Here is a 24,033-nt window from a genome sequence, read left to right as displayed (position 1 = left end):
TGAAGTAAAACAAATACACACGCAGATGTTTCAGAGACATTTTTATTCAATACTATAAGTAGGCTATACTGCTTAATACAGCGTCTGTTTGTGTAAGAATATCGTTCAATATGCCACTATCAAGTGGGCTCTACGTTTCATTTTGAGAAACATAATGTAATGAAAATGATACCCTTCACCACGACTCTTGTCTAGGAAAGAGAAGCAGAATAAATCAAATAAAACTTTCAAAAATGTCTTTTTGTATTGGGCTTCTTTTTTTTTCGTCACAAAATTGAAGCAATATCTTCAGGGCAATGCCAAAACAATAAACAAAACTGCCACTAAACTAAACCCAATTTATTACTAACTAAACTCTGTAAAAAAATACAGTGGTCTTAACTTGCTGGCTAGCTCAACACAGGAGAAAAGATGTACACAAAAAAAGGCACACAACCGCTTCAGTAATCAAGGAAAAATGATTATATACAGTATTAACAGAGGAATGGCAACACAACTGCCTTTAAATTTTGATAAGACTCATCTACTTAACTCATATTTTCTTGCGTTGTATTTTAAGTGCTGGTTTAATGTATATTTGTGAGTACGATTGTAACACGATTCTTCTCTGCCAGTGTAAACTCATTAAACATATTCACACTCGAATCACAACTACAGTAGATATGTTTAAAAACTGGCTTTTGATGCATTAGTAATACATTTGAACACTTTCTGAAATTGAACTGAAGTGAATTAAAAACTTAAAAATTGTACTCAAATATACTACAACTTCAGGATATTAAATCATGTATTTTTAAAATATATTTCAGTGCACACAGAACTTTTAAGTATATTTTTCTAAAATATACATACACACATATATATATATATATATATATATATATATATATATATATATATATATATATATATATATATATATATATATATATATATATATATATATATATATAAAATAACATATACTAAAATACAATTATTTTAAAGTGTGTTAAAGTTGTATTGTGAAAATATATTGCTAATATACTTTTTATAAATGTAAAGATGGTACAATTGTTTTTAGCATAATTACAATATAATATTGACTTTTTTTCACTAGAGTATTAGCATTTGAATAATTTCCACTTGCCTGAACGACTGAACTGCATCACACATTGCCCTCGTTTTCTTTTCTTTTTTGTGTGTGGAGCAATTGGGGGCTCGTCGTGATCAGCACTGTTGTGGTTAGATCAGCATAGCAGTCAATAAACTGGACAGGAAGATACGGGACAGTTGGCAAGCCTGAGCCTGCCCTTCACCAGTGACAGAAAACTTAAGACTTCAGACGCAGACACACAGACAGTCCGAAGCTCGAGATCAGAGGGACAATTCACACGGATCCAGAATTATTTTCTTCTGTGAGGTAAGTTTCAAGAAGTCTGAGTTTGATTTGGCCTTAAATCTGATGATTTAGTGTTGTGTAAAAGCTACAGCTGATGATTGATCAGAAGTGCGTTTACATTTAATCACGGGTTTAAAGCGCTAGACTTTGAAATAAAGTAGCGTAATTTTATTTAGTTTTTGTTGTTTAATACGTTTATTAAATATGCTGTCAAAGAGTCCTATTTTAGTTTCAGATGTCTGAACATCATATAATAAACGCTTATTTTCAGTTACCTAAATCATTAAAAAAAATAGCCTATTTGTTGAGATTCTTGGTATGTCGAATTTCGTTTAGAATATATTGTAAAAGATTTACAGTGGAAAAAAAAAGAAAAAGAAAAAAAACCCTTTGCAGTTTTGTTTAGTTTCGATTTCGACGCTTCCGCTTTAGACGCCATTTTGACAACAGACGATAAAAGCATTTCGTTTTTGATTAAAAAAACTCCCTTAATCCATAACCTGGGCAAATTTCTCAATTTAGGAAAATTATGGGGCTTATTAATCAGGCTTAATGGACACTTATAACGTGTTTCTGCAGATGTTTAAGATCTGTAATCAGGGGCTTAGCGAGCTCTTCAAAAGGTTGTGCTTTGTTTGATGAATACAATAACAGAAGAAGGGTACACACACACACACACACACACACACACACACACACACACACACACACACATATATATATATATATATATATATATATATATATATATATATATATATATATATATATATATATATATATATATATATATATATATATATATATATATATATATATAAATTAAGGCTGGGTATCGATTCAGATGTTCCAATTCGATTCGATTCTCGATTTGATTTTCGATTCTCGATTCAACTCAATGAATATAGATTTAATACAAATACTATTATTTAAAAAAAAGAACAGTGAACATAAGTTTACAAGTGGGTAATTAAAAAGAAATGAAGAGCCACAAACCTGTATATTAAACTCTTTTTATTTTAGATACACTCGGGTACATTAAAACAGAACCCATCTCTATATTTTAAATACATACAATTGTTACATTTACATTACATTTACATTTATGCATTTAGCAGACGCTTTTATCCAAAGCGACTTACAACTTGGGGGTACATGAAGCGATTGGTCATGAAGAGTCGAGAAGCGCAATGAGAGCCTGAAATCCTGAGAGCGTGTACTAGGGAGGGAAGAAGGAAGAGAAAGAGGAAAGGAAAGTTTTTTTTTTTTTTTCTTTTTTTTCTTTTTTTTATGAGGTTAAGTGCTCACGGAAGAGCTGAGTTTTAAGTTGTTTTAAGTAATTGTTAAATACAATACAATTTTTATTCTAAAAAATGTAACTAAGAAGTATTTTATACAATTTAGTTTTTATGGATATTTTGAGAGGAGGGCAGAGGAGGCAGCCGCAGCGAGCGCAGCCATTTGTTTCTGAAAAACTGCATAAAAAGTGTGGGTGTTGAACCATCTCACCGGGAAAAGTCCCACGGGTGCGACGACCCCGTCTGTAATGTTACATAAATGTGACATTGGGCATTTATTTCTCAGTTAAAAAAAAATAGTAATAATAAAAAAACCATTAGATCAGTTTTTTTATATCAAAAATATATCAAAATTATGCTTATTATTCAAAATTATTAACTAAACATATAAAGCCATGGACGGATCTTCCAACACTTATCCCCTGCTTACTGATTTTACGAATCATTGTTGTCAGTGAAATGTAGACATATGCTAGCAAACGGTTGCTTTGTCAGCCACCATGGGACACCTTGTGTCATTTTCCCAAGTATGCACGATTTCCTGGCATTTGGTGCAGACCCAAGCACAGGTCAATAACAATCAATATTTCCATTTCTTTAACAGTGCTGTTAACATTCTTCTGAGTTCCAGATTTTATATAACACTTAGAGAAGTATATAACACAAAAAAATAATTGAATCTGTTAAATTAATTGAGCAGCTCATTAACATTTTTCTTAATGTGTCAAATACGTCACATAAAAATTCCTCCTGCTGTTTTAAGGTTAACAGCACGATGTGACATACGTCACCACACTATTTCCGTAAGTTGTTTTAAATCAATTTGTTTAAGAAATGTATTAAAATCAGGTTAAGTGTTATCTATGATATGTTATGAAAAGTTTAGAAACATACCTTTAGTAACAAAAACAAGCGTAATATATATTCAGGCGGTTGGAGATGTCAATATTACAGTTCACGAGCCTGTTACAAAGTGGGAGGCCATCCCCGGTATATCAGAGCGGGCATTGAACATAATAAAAGGAGGTTACTCGCTACAGTTTGTTCGCAGACCCCAGCGCTTTCGTGCCATGGTTGAGACATCGGTGAGAAGCAACGTGAGTCACGTGCTTGAAAGTGTTGAAACTTTTTGCAAAAGGGGCATAGAAACAGTCCCCTTAGCAATAAGCGAGTCAGGCTTTTACAGTCACTACTTCCTCGTTCCTAAGAAGGATGGAGGTCTCAGACCCATCCTAGATCTCAGACATCTGAACACTGTGCTTATGACGAGCTCGTTCAGAATGTTGACAACAAAACAAATCCTCCAGCAAATTCACCCAGGGGATTGGTTTTTCTTGGTGGATCTGAAAGTACCCCGCCACAGGCCGTTCCTTCGAGGGGCAGGCTTATCAATACACAGTCCTACCATTTGGTCTATCCCTAGCACCCCGTACATTTACGAAGTGCATGGATGCAGCCCTCGTTCCCCTAAGACTACGGGGAGTGCGAGTACTGAGCTACCTCAATGATTGGTTGGTTATAGCCCAATCAGAGGCGCAGTTAATAACTCACAGGTCCTGTGAGCCATCTAGAATATCTGGGTCTCAGGATCAACACTGCCAAGATGTTTATATATCTGCCCAGCCAGAATATTTATTATCTAGCAGCGTCGTTCAAAGCTGACACTTACACGTCTCTCAAACGATTTCTGTGGATGTTAGGCCTCATGGCCTCAGCATCAGCAGTACTCAAGCTGGGTCTACTGTATATGCGCCCCCTCCGGCACTGGTTAAAACCTGCGCTCCGGCTCGCATGTGGTGGTCAGGCCACTTATGCATCAAAGTGTTTCAAAGCCCTGGCTCCTTGGAAAGCAGCCAACTGGTACCAGTCTGGCGTGAGTATGGGCATGGTCTCGAAAATGGAAAGTGATCTCGACAGATGCCTCCTACCTAGGTTGGGGTGCCATGCACAAAGGTAGGCCCATCTCCGGCCTTTGGTCAAGCTCGGAGAGGCTGCTGCATATAAACTGTCTAAAGATGAGAGCAGTAATTCTATCGCTAAGAGCTTTCCTCCCATACATAAAGGATCACCATGTCCTGGTCTGAATGGACAACATGTCAGTGGTATACTATATAAATTGCCAGGGTTGACTCAGGTCAAGAAACCTGCACACTAATTCAGCACAACCTGTGCTCGCTAAGAGAAGTGCATGTGCCAGGCATTCTGAACCAGGGCCCGGATATGCTATCCAGAGACAAAATTCCCCCAGGGGACTGGTCTCTTCACCCAAAAAAAAATGGAGTGTCTTCGGTGAGGCAGAGTCTATCTCTTCGCCTCAGAAGACAATGCTCATTGCCCCAAAACATTTTTTTGGGGTGCGCTGGGATGCGCTGGCCCACGATGTGTGGACAGGTGTCTTTTATACAGGTAACAAGTTCAAACAGGTGCAGTTAATACAGGTAATGAGTGGAGAATACAATACAATGTGATTTTCTTGATTTTTGTTTTAGATTCTGTCTCTCACAGTGTACCTACATGCACATACAGTGTATCTACATGCTTTGTAAGTGGGCAAACCTGCAAAATCGGCAGTGTATCAAATGCTTGTTCTCCCCACTGTATCTGTGTAAGCTAACTTATGCAATACGAGAGTACTCTCGAAAGGGAAGCACTCTCGAGGTTACTAACGTAACCTCGGTTCCCTGAGAGAAGGGAAAGAGTATTGCGTAACCCGCCGTGCTATTGTGCTTAGATCAGGGGATCGCTTCAGTCAATTAACCTGAATCCTATGGTGGAAGAGGGGCTTTTAGGGCCACGAAAGGTTCATGAAAGGCACATTTTACTGCATATAAACTTTCTTGTACTACCTCAGCCTTCACTACCTCGTTAGAGTGCAGCTGCATCTTCACAGCACCTCTACCTGGTTTTAAAAAAAGTGCTGAACCAGAGCTTATGCAGGAAGTGCCCACTGCCTCTGACGAAGGTCACTGCGCTGTCCCTGGGCCTGATGTCCACTTGGGTGGCCCAGAAGCGCCACCTATGGCTGAACCTGGCGGAGAGGAGGGAATCTGTTTCCTCCATTTCCCCCATCTCCCAGGCCAGCCTCTTCGGTGGTGTGGTTGAGGACTTTGCCCAGCAGTTCTCGGCCACTTACAGGCAGGTGCTGACACCCTACACATTCGCAAGATTCTACAATCTCTGAGTGTAGCCAGTTCCTCTCGTGTACTCACCCCAAGTGGCCAGAAACTGGACAGGCTCAGGTGTCATCGCTTGCTGTGCCATTCCACTCCACGGACTGGATGTGTGCGCATTTCCACTCAGGTGAGTCTCTCAGTAAGCCCTGAGTTCCTCCAGCAGTGTTGAAGCCAACATCAGAGTACATGCACACCTGGTCAGCCCTCGTGCTAGGCTAGGTGCCCCCATGTGCATGGTCCCCCCGTTGGGTAACCCCCACATGTGTATTCCACGGCAAGTCTCTTCGAGCACGTGTCTTCCCACGTCAAGACACCTTGCCACTCATGAGGTTGAAATATTCTACCTACGGCTGGATACCCCTGGAGTTCCCTTTCGAGGGAACTCGCACTGCATCGGGACGACGCTTCGGGGATGCTCCCTTAGCATCAGCGAATCTGAAACCAGAATGCCAACTAGGCCAATCCGATTGGCGTGCGTGATGACGTCATCGTGACGGCATACCCGGAAGTATAAAAGGGTTGCTGGAGCGTAATGGCGGTAGTTATTGCTCTTCAGCATAGCGCTATCTGTTACTGTCTGTCTATTTACTGTTGTTTGTCAGTGAAAGTGTGTGAGAAAAGTAAAATGGAAAGTGTGAGAGTGAATGAATTCAAACAGTGTGTGCATCCGTGTCCCAGGTTCATGTCGGGCTCGGATACACACCTGCTTTGTGTGCACTGCCTGGGCGTCCAGCATGCCCAAGCGGCTCTCGAGGGAGCCGCTTGTGAGCACTGCGAAAAACTGACGCTCAGGGTGCTTCGCTCTCGGCTGGCTGCGTTTGATGAGGCCGGCCAGCCTCGTGAGCCTCGTGGTTCTGGACCCGCAGTCGCTGAGGCGGCTCGGCGTCGCAGATCATGGGGCTCACAGCGGGATTTGTCAGAGGGTTTCGGGACTGCTGCGGCACTTTCCCGATCCTCCTCTGACAGTTCCGAGGATCTTCCTCCCCGTGTGGAAGCCCGCGCTGCGGCTTCTTCCCCCGGGGTGGGAGGTCCGATGCTTGTTCTCTCCGGTTCCGAGGAGCCGGAGGAAATAGGCACCGAGGCGGGGGATGAAGCAGGAATTGTTTCATCGCTTCATCCACCCGCCCAAGAGGAGCTGGTCGAGGTGTTGACCCGGGCAGTGGCCAAATTAAATATAAGTTGGCCACAAGAGGCTCCGGAAATCCAGCTACCCAGCAGGCTGGATGACCGGTTCCTCTCACACCGGGTTCAAACACCTCGCCGGGGCCTGCCTTTTTTCCCGGATCTACACACCGAGGTGTGTAGATCATGGAAACGGCCCTATTCTTCGCGTGTTTGCAATCCCCCAGTATTGGACTATTCCAATGTTCTGGGGGCACGCGAGGCGGGCTATGGGGCGATGCCTCGGGTGGAGGAAGCTCTCGCGAGCTATCTTTCACCCGACTCTGCATCGTCCCTTAAGGCTCCGGTTTTGCCCACCAAACCCTGTCGGGACACCTCATCTTTGGTGGGCAAAGCATATATGGCGGCTGGTCGGGCTGGTGGTTCCCTGCACACATTATCAATTCTGCAGGCCTACCAGGCCGACCTCCTTAAAGAGTTGGACGAGGGAGATGGTCCCTCTCCGGAGGACATTCTGGAACTGAGGAAGGCTGCAGATTTGTCTCTCCGAGTCACCAAGGAGACGGCCCGCGCTATCGGCCGCTCCATGGCTTCCATGGTGACAGTGGAGAGACATCTCTGGCTGAATCTGTCGGGGATAAAGGAGAAGGATAGAGCTTTTCTCCTGGACTCCCCGATCTCGCCTTCTGGGTTGTTTGGAGACGCGGTTAACACCGTCGTTTCCAGACACCAGGAGGCGAAGAAACAGTCAGCAGCCTTCCACCAGTATCTCCCTCGCCGCTCTAAACCTGGGAAGGCTGGCCCTAGCGGGCAGCCTCAGCCGTCATCCAGCTCCTCGCACCGGAAGGTGCAAAAGGAGAGCGTCGCTTCTAGAGCCCCTCCCCCGGGAGCCTGGCAACAGAGGCGGCGCTCTCAGCAGCAACCTTCAGCTCCTAAAGGCGATCTTCGGAACGTCCTTCAGGCGCGGAAGGCTGCTGGGAAGAAGTCCTAGCCACGGCTGGGCTTCTAAGAGCGGTCCCCCCCGTGGAGAAACAACCGAGGTTGTTTCCTCCGCGGCGCTCTGGGAAAATCGATGTGGTAATCCCGCCGTCTATGACGCTTCGGGCCACATCGATTTCCCGCGAACGCATGCTGCACCAGCCGCCTCTGGAAAGACCTGCGGCTGGTCAGCTCGCGCGTCCGCACACGGAGAACCGTTCCCAACTACTTCCTGCCGGTCAGCCGCTTCAGGAGGTTGGGAACGGGAACCGTGTAACACCGGACGCCAGCCTCGAGAGGCTGGTTCCCTTAGTAGATTATTTCGGCGCATGGAAATGCCTTCCAAACATTTCTACATGGGTCCTGCGTACTGTAGAAAAGGGGTACAAACTGCAGTTCGGTTTTCCTCCTCCACAATTCAGGGGGTTATACTGGACAGCAGTGATACCCGAGCAGGTTCGGGTAATGGAACTAGAAGTAAAAACTCTTCTAGCGAAGGAAGCCATAGAGCGTGTTTCTCCGCTGGAAAGAGAGTCCGGGTTCTACAGCCGGTACTTTATAGTTCCCAAAAAGGATGGAGGGTTGCGTCCGATTATAGATCTGAGGGTTTTGAATCTGTCTCTGAGGAGCTTCAGGTTCAAAATGCTCACTATTCCCATGATCGTGAGTCAGATCCAGTCCGAGGACTGGTTCGTCACGATAGATCTAAAGGACGCATATTTCCATGTCTCCATCCTTCCATGTCACAGGAAGTACCTGAGGTTCGCTTTCGGGGGCGAAGCGTACCAGTATCGAGTGCTTCCCTTTGGCCTAGCCCTCTCCCCACGCACGTTCACGAAGTGCATGGATGCAGCTCTGGCTCCAATGAGACTTCAGGGCATCCGTGTGCTGAATTATATCGACGACTGGCTCATACTGGCCCAGTCGTACGAGGTGGCGGTTCGGCATCGAGATGTCGTTCTGAACCACATGAAATGCTTGGGGCTGAGACTCAACACGAAAAAGAGCGTGTTGACGCCGTCCCAGAGGACTACGTTCCTCGGGGTCGTGTGGGACTCGACAACGATGCGGGCACGATTGTCTCCCGCGCGAGTCGAGACCATACAGGCGATGGTCTCAGGAATAAGGCTAGGCCACAACATCACTGTGAAGCACTTTCAGAGAGTGCTGGGTCACATGGCAGCAGCGTCCAACATAATACCTTTTGGCCTGCTATACATGAGACCCATCCAGTGGTGGTTGAAAACCAAGGGGTTTTCCCCCAGAGGGAATCCTTTCCGTATGATCAGGGTAACGCGCAAATGCTCTCGTTCCCTAGCCATATGGAAGAAACCTTGGTTTCTGTCCCGAGGGCCAGTGTTGGGAGCGTCTTGTTGCCGGAAATCCGTTTCAACAGACGCCTCCCTCACTGGCTGGGGCGCGGTCATGGACGGCCGCTTTGCGAGGGGCCCATGGGAGAGCCGTCATTCCTCCTGGCATATAAATTGCCTGGAGATGATGGCGGTATACAAAGCTCTCAGGAGCTTTCTCCCGCACCTCCGAGGCCAGCACGTCCTGGTACGGACAGACAATACGTCTGTCGTAGCGTACATCAACCGCCAGGGAGGACTGAGGTCGCGCTTTCTGTACAAGACAGCACGCCAAGTCCTCCTGTGGACCCAGGGGAAACTGTTGTCCATCAGGGCAATGTATGTCCCGGGGGTCCAAAATCAGGGAGCAGACATCCTGTCGAGGCAGGGGCTGAGGCCCGGGGAGTGGCGACTCCACCCAGAGGTGGTGGAGGCCATATGCAAGAGGTTCGGCCCAGTGGAAGTGGATCTGTTTGCGTCTCGAGAGACGTCCCACTGTCCACTGTGGTTTTCCCTCACGCATCCAGCTCCGCTGGGGCTGGATGCCATGGTGCAGACGTGGCCGAGGCTGCGTCTGTACGCATTTCCCCCGATTGCTCTGCTCCCGGGAGTCCTGGAAAGGGTCCGTCGACAGGGGGTCAGTCTACTTCTGGTAGCACCCCGTTGGCCGACTCGAGTTTGGTTCTCGGATATCATAGCTCTGCTAGCAGGTCAGCCGTGGGAGATTCCTCTGAGGAGGGATCTCCTATCTCAGGCGGCGGGTACGATATTTTACCCCCGCCCGGAGATTTGGAACCTGTGGGTCTGGCCCCTGAGGGGACCAGGTTCATAGAGGCTGGCCTATCGGCAGACGTGATAGAGACCTTACTCAGCTCCAGGGCTCCGTCTACGAGGAGACTGTACAGCCTCAAGTGGAATGTATTTTCCACTTGGTGCAGAGAACGTGAGGTGGACCCAGTTAACTGCCCAGTGGCTTCAGTGCTGGAGTTCCTCCAAGATCGTTTCTCTGCAGGGCTTACCCCGTCCACACTCAAGGTGTACGTGGCTGCCATTGCGGCTTTCCACACTCCTTTGGGTGATGGGCCTCTGGGTAGGCACCAGCTGGTTGTACAATTCCTCCGTGGGGCTCGGAGGATGAGGCCTGCGGCTCGGTCCAGAGTTCCAACCTGGGACCTGGCAGTGGTTCTCGAAGGATTGGCTGAGGCCCCCTTCGAACCATTGGAGTCGGCTGGACCGAAGGATCTGACCCTTAAGGTGGCTTTTCTCCTTGCCATTACCTCTCTCAGGAGAGTGGGAGATCTCCAGGCCTTGGCGGTAACGCCAACCTGCCTGGAGTTTGCCCCGGGAGGAGTAAAGGCCATCTTACACCCTAGGCCGGGCTACGTGCCTAAGGTGCCATCAAGGGTGGTCAGGTCATTGGTCCTGCAGGCATTTCATCCTCCGCCTCATGTGACGGCGGAAGAAGGGAGGCTTCACCTACTCTGCCCGGTTAGGGCTCTAAGAGTTTATCTGGCGAAGTCTGCACAGTGGAGGAGATCACAACAACTGTTGGTGTGTTTTGGCTCACCTAAGAAGGGATTGCCTGCGTCTACTCAGACAATCAGTAATTGGATTGTCCAGGCGATTACCATGGCCTATCAGGTGCGCAGTTTGCCTTCACCTGTGGCTGTGAGGGCTCATTCCACCAGAGGCATGGCCTCTTCGGTGGCCCTTCTTTCTGGGGTCCCCTTGCAGGATATCTGCGAGGCGGCCGGGTGGGCTACCCCACACACTTTTATCAGGTTTTATAGCCTGGATCTCCCTACGACGCCTGGTGCGAGGGTGCTCCAGTCCTAGCTGTGCCCGGTTTCCGGCTTCACACTAGGGCAGGCGCTACCCTTCGGTGTGGCCTAGTGGGTACTCGTTCCCCAAAGCGTCGTCCCGATGCAGTGCGAGTTCCCTCGAAAGGGAACTGCTCGGGTTATGTATATAACCCTTGTTCCCTGAGAAGGGGAACGAGCACTGCATCCCGACGCCACACCTTGGCGCGCCTGGAGCGCATGCTTCAGAGCAATTACTACCGCCATTACGCTCCAGCAACCCTTTTATACTTCCGGGTATGCCGTCACGATGACGTCATCACGCACGCCAATCGGATTGGCCTAGTTGGCATTCTGGTTTCAGATTCGCTGATGCTAAGGGAGCATCCCCGAAGCGTCGTCCCGATGCAGTGCTCGTTCCCCTTCTCAGGGAACAAGGGTTATATACATAACCCAAGCAGTTTTCCATATGCAGCCCACACGTGGGTCATATGTGCATTCATAAGTCCTCCCTGCGGGCAGGCATTGTGTTGCATTTCTCCCCATGGTATATGCTTCCCAGTGTACCTTGGTACTGGTGTTGAGCCTAGCCCTTTGTTCGTAACTTAGTCTTGTGGCAGGGAACTCAGGTCAAGGAAGACAGCAATCTCTTGTGGCGAGATTGAATTGAGATCCCCATTACGTCAGTACTGACGTAACTCGTAGTGTAACCAAATAAGAACATTAATACACATTAATAATCATTGAATGTTCTAAGGACTCTCAGAATTTTTTTTTTTATAACTTAATGGGAACATAATGGAAACTTTTTATAATCGTATAACCTACGATTGTTAGCTGGGTTGTGTGCTTTTCACCTTTCATGTGTGCTTCACTTTTTATTTTTAGGCCACATCTTGACAATGACAGAAATGCCTGTCGGTTTGAATTTGGTCCTGCTGGGTAAAACAGGAGCTGGGAAAAGTTCAACAGGAAACACAATCCTGGGACGACAAGCTTTCATCTCAAAGAAAAGCTCTGGATCTGTTACTCGAGATGTAGCTGTGGAATCTGGTACTTTTGGTGAACTACAAGTTCATGTTTATGACACACCAGGTTTTTTTGACACAGAGGTGAAGGAGCAGGAAATACAGTTAAATGATCAGAACCTTTTTCAGAAATGTGAATCTGGTCCCTGTGTGTTTCTGCTGGTCATCAAAGCTGACAGATTCACTGAAGAAGAGAGAAGAACTGTGGAGAAAATTGAGAAGCTGCTGGGAGAGAAGCGGCTGAAGAAAACCTGGATTCTCTTCACCAGAGGAGACGAACTGGAGGATGAAAACATGACTATAAAAGAGTTCATCGATGACAATGAACCACTGAAGAGACTCGTTCAGAAATATGAGCAGAGATACCACGTGTTCAACAACAAGAAGAAAGGACCCAGTGATCAAGTTCAAATGCTGCTTACAAAAATACTTAAGCCATACTTAGACATAATGGGTGAGTCTTTAATAGCAATATTAAATATTATGGACATCTTTTATTCAAAAATATTTTCAGTGAGTTGAGTTTAAAATGTCATTTATTTATTTTCTGTTTCTTTTGTATACAGTGGGAGAAGAAATACTGAAGCCGAATCCACTGATGAGAAAAATACCAGAAAATTATGAACCAGCCGCTCCTGTCTCCAGTATCTCATCCAGACGGATTGTTCTTCTGGGTAAAAGTGGAGTTGGGAAGAGTGCAACTGGAAACACAATTGTGGGACAGAAAGAGTTTAACTCTGTGATGAGAATGAATTCAGTCACCAGTGAATGTTCAGATGCTCAGGCCACTGTTTCAGGCAGATCTGTGTCTGTAGTTGATACTCCTGGATTATTCGACACACAGATGAACCTTGAGGACTTAATGACAGAGATAGCGAAAAGTGTTTATATATCCAGTCCTGGACCGCACGCTTTTCTCATTGTGTTTAGAGTAGATGACAGATTCACTGAGCAGGAGCAGAAGATTCCTCAGATCATTGAGATGATGTTTGGTGAGGAGGTGTTAAAATACTCCATCATTCTCTTCACTCATGGAGATCAGATAGAAGGACAGACAGTAGATGAACTCATTAAGGAGAACAGTAGATTAAGAGATCTAGTTGATCAGTGTGGAGGCAGATTTCACGTCTTCAACAATAAAGCTCAGAATAACAGAGAGCAGGTGAATAATCTACTGCAGAAGATTGACTCAATGATAGAGCAGAATGGAGGAGGACACTACAGTAATCAGATGTTTGAAGATGCTCAGAGATTCAGACAAGAGGAAGAAGAGCAGAGACTGAGAGACGAAGAGGAGAGAAAACAACAAGTGGAGAAACAAATACAAGAGGAGATTGAGAAAGTGAGAAAGGTGGAAGAGGAGAGAATCAGAGCAGAGATGGGAGCAGAATATGAAAGAAAGAGTGAGGAACAAAGAAAAGAGCTTGAGAGAAAGATAAAGGAGGCTGAAGAAAGAATCAGAGCAGAGTCTAAAGCAAGCCAGGGTGGATTTATAAATTTTATTCGTAAATACAAGCGTCATTTTCAGATTGCAGCTTATGTTGTTGCTGGAATCATTGTTGGAGCTTTGGTTTTAACTGGTGTTGGAGCTGCTGCTGGAGCTGCTGTTGGGGCTGTTGTATCAGCTGTTAGTGCTGGAGGAGCCACTGTTTCTATTGCTGGAGCTACAGTTTCTATTGGTGCTGCTGCTGCTGGAGCTGCTGCTGCTGCTAGTGGAGCTGTTGGTACTGGAGCTCTTATTGGAGCTGTTGGTGGAGCTGTTGTTGGAGCTGTTGGTGGAGGTATTGGCGGAGCTTTTGTTGGAGTTGCTGTTAGTGAAGACAGCAGTTGAGCAGTCACTGTTGGCACTCTAGTCTTTAATCAGAGCTTGTGTAATGAATGATTTTATATATACACAAAACTATGTTTACATTTACGCATTTGGCAGACATTTTTATCCAAAGCGACTTACGGACAATCCCCCTGGAGCAACATGGAGTAAAGTGCCTTGCTCAAGGACACACTGGTGGCGATTGCTGGGATTGAATCAGCAACCTTCTGAATATCAGTTCAGTGGTTTAACCCACTAGACCACCATCTCACTATGTAACTATGTAATACATAGGGGTGTAACAGTACACGTATTCGTACCGAACCGTTTTGGTACTTTTGGTAATAAAATTGTTTTTTATTTTTCCTTTATTTTACTTTCTAGATTGTTGTAGCTAATCCTGTAGATAACTTTAGAGCAAAAGTAAGAGATGAGCCGTCGGTTTAATGGCCATAATCATCAAGAGCATGAGCAGTAAATCTCTGTTCCCTTTGCTTGTTGCATTAACATTTGTTGAATGTGTTTCTTATCCAATAATCATCAGTCTCCTGCTGCCTGCTCTTCTGGTGCATCTGAAGATGTATTTACAAAAAAAAAAAAGATTATAGATTGTGATGGCCGAACCCGCGGCCACACATTGATAATGATAACACGCACACATTCATTCACTCACAGCGCATACATCCCACTATATACTCATTTATACTGAAAGTTTTTTTCTTTCTCTTTATTTACCCTTTAAGTTTATAGTATAGCATTTGAGGTTTTGTAATATTGACATTTATAATAAAACGCTACACATATTTTATTTGACATATTTTCAATGCTTTATTTACTTTGTTCGTTGGTTTGGTGTGCACACTTACTGACTTGCGTTGTGCTATTTCTGTGTTATCCTTGTTTCTGTTGAGTTTAAGTTACCGTGAGGTGGGATGCAATTGTTTGTCTTGCTGACCTCAGTTTATTTAAGTCTAGCTAGAGTATTTGTGTGACTTAATTGATTTATTCTTTATTTGGCATTTTCATATTTTTGGCATTTTTCAAGTATTTTTTTTTGTTGGAAATCCTGTGTCCTCGTGCTTTACTACCTAGCGTTATCACATAGATGAACAGATTCTCCAACAAGGGCATGGAAATTAAACAGGAAAAATTCAGTTTTTTTCCAACTTGTGGCTGCATATTTCATTAATTCATTTTCATTAATCTGTTACATAAAGTGTTACGCTGCCACCAGATGTATTATCAATCAATTATGTTGAATATATTCCATCAGTGTAAAATGATTTTAACACGTTTGGCCTTTTGAAATAAAAATATCTACTGTTTAGTGGTGGTATTACTGATTTGTGAAACATTTATTTTCTTCCTGCAAGATTCTTTTTACCACTTTATATTAGGTGGCCTTAACCTATAACCACTATGTACAAAGATTAAACGAAGACTATGGATTTACTGTGTAACTAACTATGTGTTATTATGGTATATTCCCACATTTGCTGCTAATGAATTAAATAGTATCAGTATTTCCACTTTGTTACTGTACTTAAGTACAATCAGAGGTGTAGAGTCCAGGGGTCAGGAAGTAAAAGTCCTGCCATATTTATTCCACTCATGAACTCAGTTCAGCTGATTTCACTCATTAATTCTACCTTTTTATTTAAGAATTATAAATAATAAAGTAATACTGTTAGTGGAGTTGTTTAATCCTCCTCTGATGAGGTCTTGTGATGGTCAGTGTCTCCAGTTGTCCACCACAGGGCAGCAGAGACTTTGAAATGTGAACAGAGGTGGAAAGTCCAGGTTCAGAAGATAAAAAGTCCTGCTCTGTATTTTGTTCCAAACACCTGGATTTGCTCAGTATCTCAGTTTTTCAGCAGGAGGTAGAATTAATGAGTGAAATCAGCTGAACTGAGTTCATGAGTGGAATAAACATATGACAGGACTTTTACTCTCTGACCCCTGGACTTTACACCTCTGCTGTTAATGACATGAAATGAGGTCCATATAATGTATTGTTAGAGTACTATAATGCAGAGGCCATTGGACTAAGACAGGCATAACTTCTAATGGGATGAAGAAGACTGAAGTCAAAGCTGCCAGCATCCACCACATTTCATTCTGCTCTATAGTGTAATATTTTCACTTTTTTAGCATTCAACCAACAACACAGCCCAAACCTGTTCAGAAGAGATGGAAGAAAGCCTCAGTCACTCTAGTACATAAAGCTGAGCCCTGCTTGGTAATATGGCCAAATATTATCACAACATTCTTCTCATAATGTTCAATATTGATATTTTATTATCTCCAAATGGTCAGATCATCACAAATATGTAGGTTAGATGCAGACAGTGGTAAGGATAACTGTAATTTCATTTTATTGAGAGAATGAACTGATGTATTAATATCACCTCATGGATTTAACAAGAAAATAAAATATCTTGATCATATCGCTCCAAAATTTGACAGAGATATAGTAATACAAAACATGCACTGGGCAGACACTTGTATCCAAAGTGACTTACATTGCATTCAAGGTTCACATTTTTTGTCAGTTCTTGCTTTCCCTGGGAATCAAACCCATGACCTTGGCATTGCTAGCGCCACACTCTACTCTCTGAGCTACAGGAAAGCATGCTTACATATACATGCTTTAAATTGCTTACGTGCTTTAAATTACATGCATCTGTAATACAATGGAAAAACAAAGAGGAAATAATTTTCCGTTTCTATAGTTGAAATATATGATAAATATGTTAAATGCACTTTAAATAACATTCAATAATTATTTCATCATAATGATTACATACATAATTTTAGCAACAACTAACATCACATTTTGTAAGTAAGAGGAACATCAATAATCAGAACTAACAGGTAAGAAATTGATTCTCCAGTCTTAGTAAAGCATATTGTGAGTTGAGCAGGTCAGTGGAAACATCAACGGTTAAAACTGAGATCAGGAAGAAAGTCTTACTGCAAGAACAATTAAAAAAATCAATGCACCTACACATATGCCTGCCAGAATGAAGTATTTGTACTGTTTTACAACATGTTTGAATCCACTGACTCTTCCCTCTGCACATTGTTCTCTCACAGGAATCTCTGTCTCTCTTCTGACTCTCTCTCTCCTCTCCTCATCCTCTCCCCTCTCTTTCTCCAGTATCTCCTGTTCATATTCTCTCCTCACTAGTGCCTCTGTCTCTTCTCTGACTCTGTCTAATCTCATCTGAAGTTCTCTCTCTTTCTCCTCCTCTGCTCTCTCTCTCTCCTCCTCTGCTCTCCTCTTCTCCTCCTCTCTTCTCCTCTCGTTCTCCTTCATCTTGTCTAGTGTGTAGCAGGAGTTTGTGTTCTCAGTCGCGAGTCTGCTGATCTTCTCCATGAGTTCATTCACCTGCTGTCTGTTTGCTGGAGCTTTAATGTTAAACTCATGATATCTCCGACCACATCGATTAATAAAATCAGATAACTGAGAGTTTCTGCTGATCATTTCTCCTAGTGTTCTCATGTGTCTCTGATCTGCATGAGTGAAGAGCACTAGAGTAAATCTGAGAGCTTCTGCTCCAAACTTCAGCTCAAACCAGTGAATGAAGTCCATCTCCTGCTCAGTGAAAGTGCTCAAAGACAGAATAAGCAGGATCACATGAGCTCCTGCTGAACATAATTCAAGAGCTCTCTTCAGCTCTGAGTCTGAATCAAAGTCAGTGTGAGTGGAGAATCTGAAGTCTGGAGTATCGATCACTGTCACGCTCCAGTTATTAACAGCACCAGTGTGTGTCTTACAGACTCTGGTCACTGAAGAAGAGCTCATTTCTGACTCAAACACTCCATCATTGAAGATGGTGTTTCCTGTGGAGCTTTTCCCAGATCCGGTTTTACCGATAACCAGCAGCCGCAGATCTTCATCATCTCCTTCTCCTCTCCTCTCTGGGTTCTCAAAGGTCTAAAAAACACAAAACAATACAAAAAATATCTGTTGAAAGTACAAATACTTGCACTTGTTAAATTCACTCTAGAACCGCCACGGGGTAAAATGTATTTATTTAATGTCATTTTTGCACCGCTGATGTTTTAAAGGTCCTGTTCTTCGTGATCCCATTGTTCAAACTTTAGTTAGTGTGTAACGTTGCTGTTAGAGCATAAATAATACCTGTAAAATTATAAAGCTCAAAGTTCAATGCCAAGAGAGATATTTTATTTAACAGAAGTTCCCTTTCAAAGCCTACAGCGAACGGCCGATTAGGACTACATTCCTCTACTTCCTTCTTTAATAACGTCACTTGAACACTGAGCGCATGCATTTCTGGTAAGAGGCGTGACCTTACCGGGCATCGTGCGCTAAGCTGCTGTCTAATCACAACCTATGATCACAACACGGGAACCGCTGGCACAATCAGAACTCGTTACGTATTTCTGAAGGAGGGACTTCATAGAACAAGGAACTCATCAGCTGTTTTTAGGACAGTGAAAACAGCGGTATACAGATAAGTAAATTGTGTGAAAAATACTGTTTTTTTACACGCGAAACATGAACACGTGTTATATTGCACACTGTAAACACAATCAAAGCTTCAAAAAAACTGGAAAAACGGGACCTTTAAAGGGGTCATATGATGCGATTTCTTGTTTTCTTTTTCTCTTTAGTGTGTTATGAGGCTTACAAAGCTCAAAGCCTCTAACCCAAAGAAATATTCTTTGTAAAAGTTAAGGCTCAGCAACACCTTCCGCTTTGTTCAAACACACCCCCACAAATCTACATCAGTATGTGGGGGTAGAGTTTCATAACATGTGAGTATTCAAACGCGAGTTTAGAGCAGTATAGAGTAGCACTTGTCTGTCATTTCTACGATCACAAATGCAAACATACAAATCTGATACATTCTGGTCCAGTCGCGCTGGCAATGTTGATTGATCAGCTTGGTCATCTGCATCATCCGGATCAGATTCGGGCTCAAATTGATAAGGTAGGACCAGAGGTGGGCGGGTATTTTTTGGGGAACAATTTTACTTTTAAGAGTAGATTTAAAAGTGGTTACATTTACTTTAACTCAAGTACATTTCTAACGAAAAAAACTGTACTTTTACTTTGTTACACAGGGCAACGTTTTTCTAGTTACTTTAGTTTAATGCAATACATGTTAAAAAATGCATATGGTTATTCCAAGCGCACGTCTCTTCTTTATGGGGTATGAGCGATAACCCATTTCAAAGATATAAAGTCCCGAGGTCAGAAAGTAAAAGTCCTGCCATATGTGCCACACACGTCAAGAATCAGTGTATTTCTGGCCGCAATGCATTCTGGGCGCATCACACAGAAGTTATCCATGGCTCCCAGAATGCATTGCGGCATAGAAACATGTCACCATTGTTGAGATTGATAGGCTGATTCTTGATGTGTGAGTTGATCTCGCAGGAGTTCAAAATGTTCAGTGTTCAATACATTCTGATAATTTCTGATTAAACTTAGTCTCTCGCTGTAGAATCACAACAATAATCAAACAGAAATTAATAATAAATAAAAAATAAAATATAAAAGTCAGACATAAGATCAGTGAATTAAGCCACAACATGATGATTATATTCTTATCACCAATGAGCCAACATCAACTGATCACATGTTCTCTTGCTGTTCACACCATAACAAACAGCCAGACAAAAAACAATGTTAAAAAGAGCCCAACTAAAGCAAACACTGATCTCTTATTATTTTCTATCAAACATCAACATCTTAACCTCTGTTGATTCTCAATAAGAGCTTCTGTAGACGTCTGACAGAAATAAAGTCATTCTGGTCAGTAATGTGTGAAGCTGGTAATGCTGTTTATTGAGTTGTTTAATCCTCCTCTGATGAGGTCTTGTGATGGTCAGTGTCTCCAGTTGTCCACCACAGGGCAGCAGAGACTTTGAAATGTGAACAGAGGTGGAAAGTCCAGGTTCAGAAGATAAAAAGTCCTGCTCTGTATTTTGTTCCAAACACCTGGATTTGCTCAGTAGCTCAGTTTTTCAGCAGGAGGTAGAATTAATGAGTGAAATCAGCTGAACTGAGTTCATGAGTGGAATAAACATATGACAGGACTTTTACTTTCTGACCCCTGGACTTTACACCTCTGTCTGCTATTATATTCTATCTGTTCATGTTACTCCTGATCGGAGGCTTCCGTTTTTAGTTTATACATAGATTTAGGCTTCAACTAAGTTTAATGGTGCAACTCAGTGCCCATTTATGTCAAAACTAGGTTAGTTGTAACTTGCGCACAGCTGGTGCAACAGGTGTCCTGACAGGAAAGCTATCCGTTCCTTTATCCATACACGTGAAAAGCACCTCGGGGGCAATTTAGGGAGCTCTTATGATTAATCTGTTAAGTTTTGCTATGTACAAGTCTATGTCTTTTGAATTAAAGTACGCAGTCAACTCATGCTGCTGTAATTCATTTCACATTTGCTTTCGGCTGTTCCTTATGGAAGCCCGTTTCCGCCACTAAATAAAAAAATGAAAACAGTAATTGCGACTTTTTATCTCAGAATTCTGACTTTTTTTCTCACAATTGTGAGTTATAAAGTCAGAATTCTGAGATATAAAGTCGCAATTGCGTGATATAAAGTCAGAATGATGAGATATAAAGTCGCAATTGCGTGATATAAAGTCAGAATTCTGAGATATAAAGTCGCAATTGCGTGATATAAAGTCAGAACTCTGAGATATAAAGTCGCAATTGCGTGATATAAAGTCAGAATTCTGAGATATAAAGTCGCAATTGCGTGATATAAAGTCAGAATTCTGAGATATAAAGTCGCAATTGCGAGTTATAAAGTCAGAATTCTGAGATATAAAGTCGCAATTGCGTGATATAAAGTCAGAACTCTGAGATATAAAGTCGCAATTGCGTGATATAAAGTCAGAATTCTGAGATATAAAGTCGCAATTGCGTGATATAAAGTCAGAATTCTGAGATATAAAGTCGCAATTGCGAGTTATAAAGTCAGAATTCTGAGATATAAAGTCGCAATTGCGAGTTATAAAGTAAGAATTCTGAGATAAAAAGTCGCAATTACTGTTTTTATTTTTTAATTTAGTGGCGGAAACGGGCTTCCATAGTTCCTGCCTGCCAATATGGAGTAGTAAACAGAATGGGTCATGTGACGTCCGGAGCTCTATATGATATGAAGTAACTAACTAGCTACTTGAGTAGTTTTTTTTATTGGATACTTTTTTACTCTTACTTAAGTAATTTACTTTGAGTAAATATTTCTATTTACTATTCTACTATTCTATTTACTATTTTATATTTAAACCAACAGGACAAAAACATGCCATATCATATTTAGCCATATATATTACTCACCTGAGGCATCACGGTCCCTTCTTGCTTCTTTCAGGGCTTGATATTCACAGAGTCTGTAAAAAGATAGTAAAAAGAATGTTGTAAGTACATACAGATATTTATGCATACAATATGATGATTATTGCATTTGATTTCTGCAAATTATGTATTTTGTTACAGCATTATTTTTATTTATAGCATGAACACTGTATACATTCTTTAACCCCTTGACTGTCATCGCTGGCGGAACGCCTGGCTCTCTTTTTTTGATTGCCTTTTTTCATATCATATATTGATATATATTGACTGTTTTGTGATGGAGGTGATATTTGGACAAAAAACGATCAAAAAACGATCAATGGAATGTGAATGACACCCGGTGGCTGTTTTTGGTACAGCGCCTAAACAAAATCTCATGGGGACTTTAATTTTTGTGATATCAACTTCAAATTTGGAACAAACCTTTTTTTTAGACATATGGCTTTGATTTTATAGTAATTTTAGAGTAAAACATTTTTTGTAAAATATTTATTTTACATAAAATAAAAATATTTAGTACACTCTAAAAAAAAAATAGGTTCTATATTGCACCAAAAATGGTTCTTGGCTCGTAATCATAGGGGAACCTTTTTTAGTGCTATATAGCACCAATTTTGGTGCTTCAGTGGTTCTTCAGCGGTTCTTCACCGGTTCTTCAGCGGTTCTTCAGAGGTTCTTCACCGGTTCTTTGACTAAGGTGCTATATAGCACCTCTGAAGAACCACTGAAGAACCACTGAAGCACCAAAATTGGTGCTATATAGCACTAAAAAAGGTTCCCCTATGATTACGAGCCTTTTTTTTTAGAGTGTACAGTATTTTTCATTTACAGTAAATTTAAACTTCAATAACTTTTTCATACTTTCATATTTTTGAAATGCTTTCACTTCAGCAATAATCTGCAGAGTGTCTTTTTTAAGACCAAACAGGTCTATATTGCAAAGCATTCTTGAATTACAGCCCTTTAAGTTCGGATAGTGCATTTTCATGACTATTCTCAAAAAGGGGGGTGACCGTTAAGAGGTTAATAATGTAAAATTAGACATACAGAAATAGGCTGAAGTCAAATAATATTACAGAGACATTATAGAGAACCTGCAATATAACCTTAAAAAGAAAATTATAACTAGTTGAACAAAAAATATAATCAATTGCATATGGGATAAATGTTTTTATTATTAATTTCTACATCTTTATTTTAGCCTATTAATATTCATACTTTTAGATTTGCTCATTATACATTATTAAAGGCCAACTAACACATGAATTTGTATATTTATACATGCACAGATAGCCTTCCATACATTGTAGGAATATTTATTAGCATAATTATTTAACTATATTCTTTTTTTACATATGTTATATGTATATCCAGCAGTGGAAATGGCCGAGATTCACAGCGGGGACACTAGTGGTGGAAAAAAAATTGCATTTAAATTTTATATAATCTGTTTTGTTTTTGTTTTTACTTTAGATGCAGAAGATCCCACTACATTTATGTATGACATTTGCTTTTAAGGTTATTACGTGGATAAAAGATGGTTCATTGCGTCCTACGATCTTTTGTCTCGGAAGGAAACAAAAACATTCATCATACAGAAAATAAGTCGACCTGGCATCAATTTCCATGGTTATTTTATACAAACGCAGCCATGGTTATTTTTAGCTTACAGTTACCCAAACCTGAAAGCATGGTGAAGAATTTACTAAACAAATTCAGATACTTCCAGTAAAACGAGTCTGTTCAATAAACATTCATATAAATGAACTTACAGAGATGCTCCCAAAACAGTCGAGGTGAGATGTCCACAAAATGTCCGTGTTGAAATGTTACTATCACTTTCAACAGTGGCTCTCACTGGATCACGTGACGCCGTTTGTCTCCAATAGGAGGCGCTGGGATCCCATCAGATGTAGCAGAGAAATAACCTAAAAGATCTATAGCATTTTAGGTCTTAATGTAACACGTTTAAGGCATATTATTATCCTGGTATCATTCCGTTTTGAATCTGCAGTGCTCCGTCAGTAACTGAAAACGAAAGTATATTTTCATCTTTCAGAAGCAGCTTGAGCTCACAATAATAATGCATACATATCCTAGAATCCGTTTCTGTGTGAATAAGTCTGAATGTAACTCTAATGATTTTATGCTGTGCAAATGTCTGTAAAATTAGGTTATCCTAAGTCATTACATTTACTGAAATTAAAAGCTTAACATGAAAAAAATGTCATTGTATATGGACGACCAATTTCAGTTTGCATCTTATTGATGATGCATACTGTTAATGAACAAATGAGGCAGAATATCAACGTAATATTAATGCGCCTGATAGCACGTCGCTTTTCTTTCCGTTGTGTAAACGTGGCTTAATGTATAAATCCAGTTGGCTATATCATATACCTATTATATATTAATCTAAGGGACATTGGTCATTTGAATGGACATGACACTTCTGAGCAGATCTCATGCTTCCGCATCACAGCCTGCATCTCCTAGGAAAGACAGAGTCCCTCTAGAGGATAATTTTTTGATGAGATGATATTTTCTCATGTTAACAGAGTACGCCTGTACAGATAACACACAGAATATGTTGTACTCTTTCCCAACATACAGTCGCTCTGACTGGCATATTTTATTATGCCACATTAAAGCTGAGATTCTCCCATTTTCAGTGATATATGACACATTTATGGGAAAATTATTAAAGTTTTGTAAAACAGGCCTATTTATAATGATG

At 42.0% G+C, this 24,033-nt stretch overlaps 2 protein-coding genes across 3 annotated transcripts; one reads left to right on the top strand and one right to left on the bottom strand.

The window, feature by feature from the left end:
• Window positions 1-1,239: 1,239 nt before the first annotated feature.
• On the top strand, window positions 1,240-15,263 carry LOC307125514 (GTPase IMAP family member 8-like). 2 transcript variants are annotated; one of them, XM_079815391.1, is made up of 4 exons: window positions 1,253-1,402; window positions 11,989-12,153; window positions 12,258-12,582; window positions 12,695-15,263. In XM_079815391.1, the coding sequence occupies exons 3-4, from the start codon at window positions 12,423-12,425 to the stop codon at window positions 13,957-13,959; spliced, it is 1,425 nt and encodes a 474-aa protein (XP_079671517.1). In that variant the 5' UTR covers window positions 1,253-1,402; window positions 11,989-12,153; window positions 12,258-12,422; the 3' UTR covers window positions 13,960-15,263. The 2 variants fall into 2 exon arrangements, with proteins under 2 accessions (XP_079671516.1, XP_079671517.1); XM_079815390.1 differs by having other exon boundaries at window positions 1,240-1,402; window positions 11,989-12,582.
• Window positions 15,264-16,214: 951 nt separating this feature from the next.
• Window positions 16,215-23,145, bottom strand: LOC307125604 (GTPase IMAP family member 9-like). Its single transcript, XM_079815595.1, has 3 exons — window positions 23,069-23,145; window positions 21,279-21,331; window positions 16,215-17,878 (listed from the first exon to the last, which is right to left on the bottom strand). Exons 2-3 carry the CDS (start codon window positions 21,285-21,287, stop codon window positions 16,895-16,897), a joined length of 993 nt encoding a protein of 330 aa, XP_079671721.1. The 5' UTR covers window positions 21,288-21,331; window positions 23,069-23,145; the 3' UTR covers window positions 16,215-16,894.
• Between the last annotated feature and the right edge of the window lie 888 nt (window positions 23,146-24,033).

The sequence above is a fragment of the Gobio gobio genome, assembly GCF_949357685.1.
Source record: "Gobio gobio genome assembly, chromosome: 1".
In the NCBI taxonomy this organism is placed as follows: Eukaryota; Metazoa; Chordata; class Actinopteri; order Cypriniformes; family Gobionidae; genus Gobio; species Gobio gobio.
Note: the sequence above shows the minus strand (reverse complement) of the source record. Positions and strands in the feature narration are given on the sequence as shown.

Bases quoted from the DNA above. Each gene is read 5' to 3' on its own strand.
- LOC307125514 (XM_079815390.1), top strand. From the start codon at position 12,003: ATGACAGAAATGCCTGTCGGTTTGAATTTGGTCCTGCTGGGTAAAACA. The intron at 12,583-12,694 runs GTGAGTCTTTAA...TTTTGTATACAG, and splicing joins GCCATACTTAGACATAATGG to TGGGAGAAGAAATACTGAAG.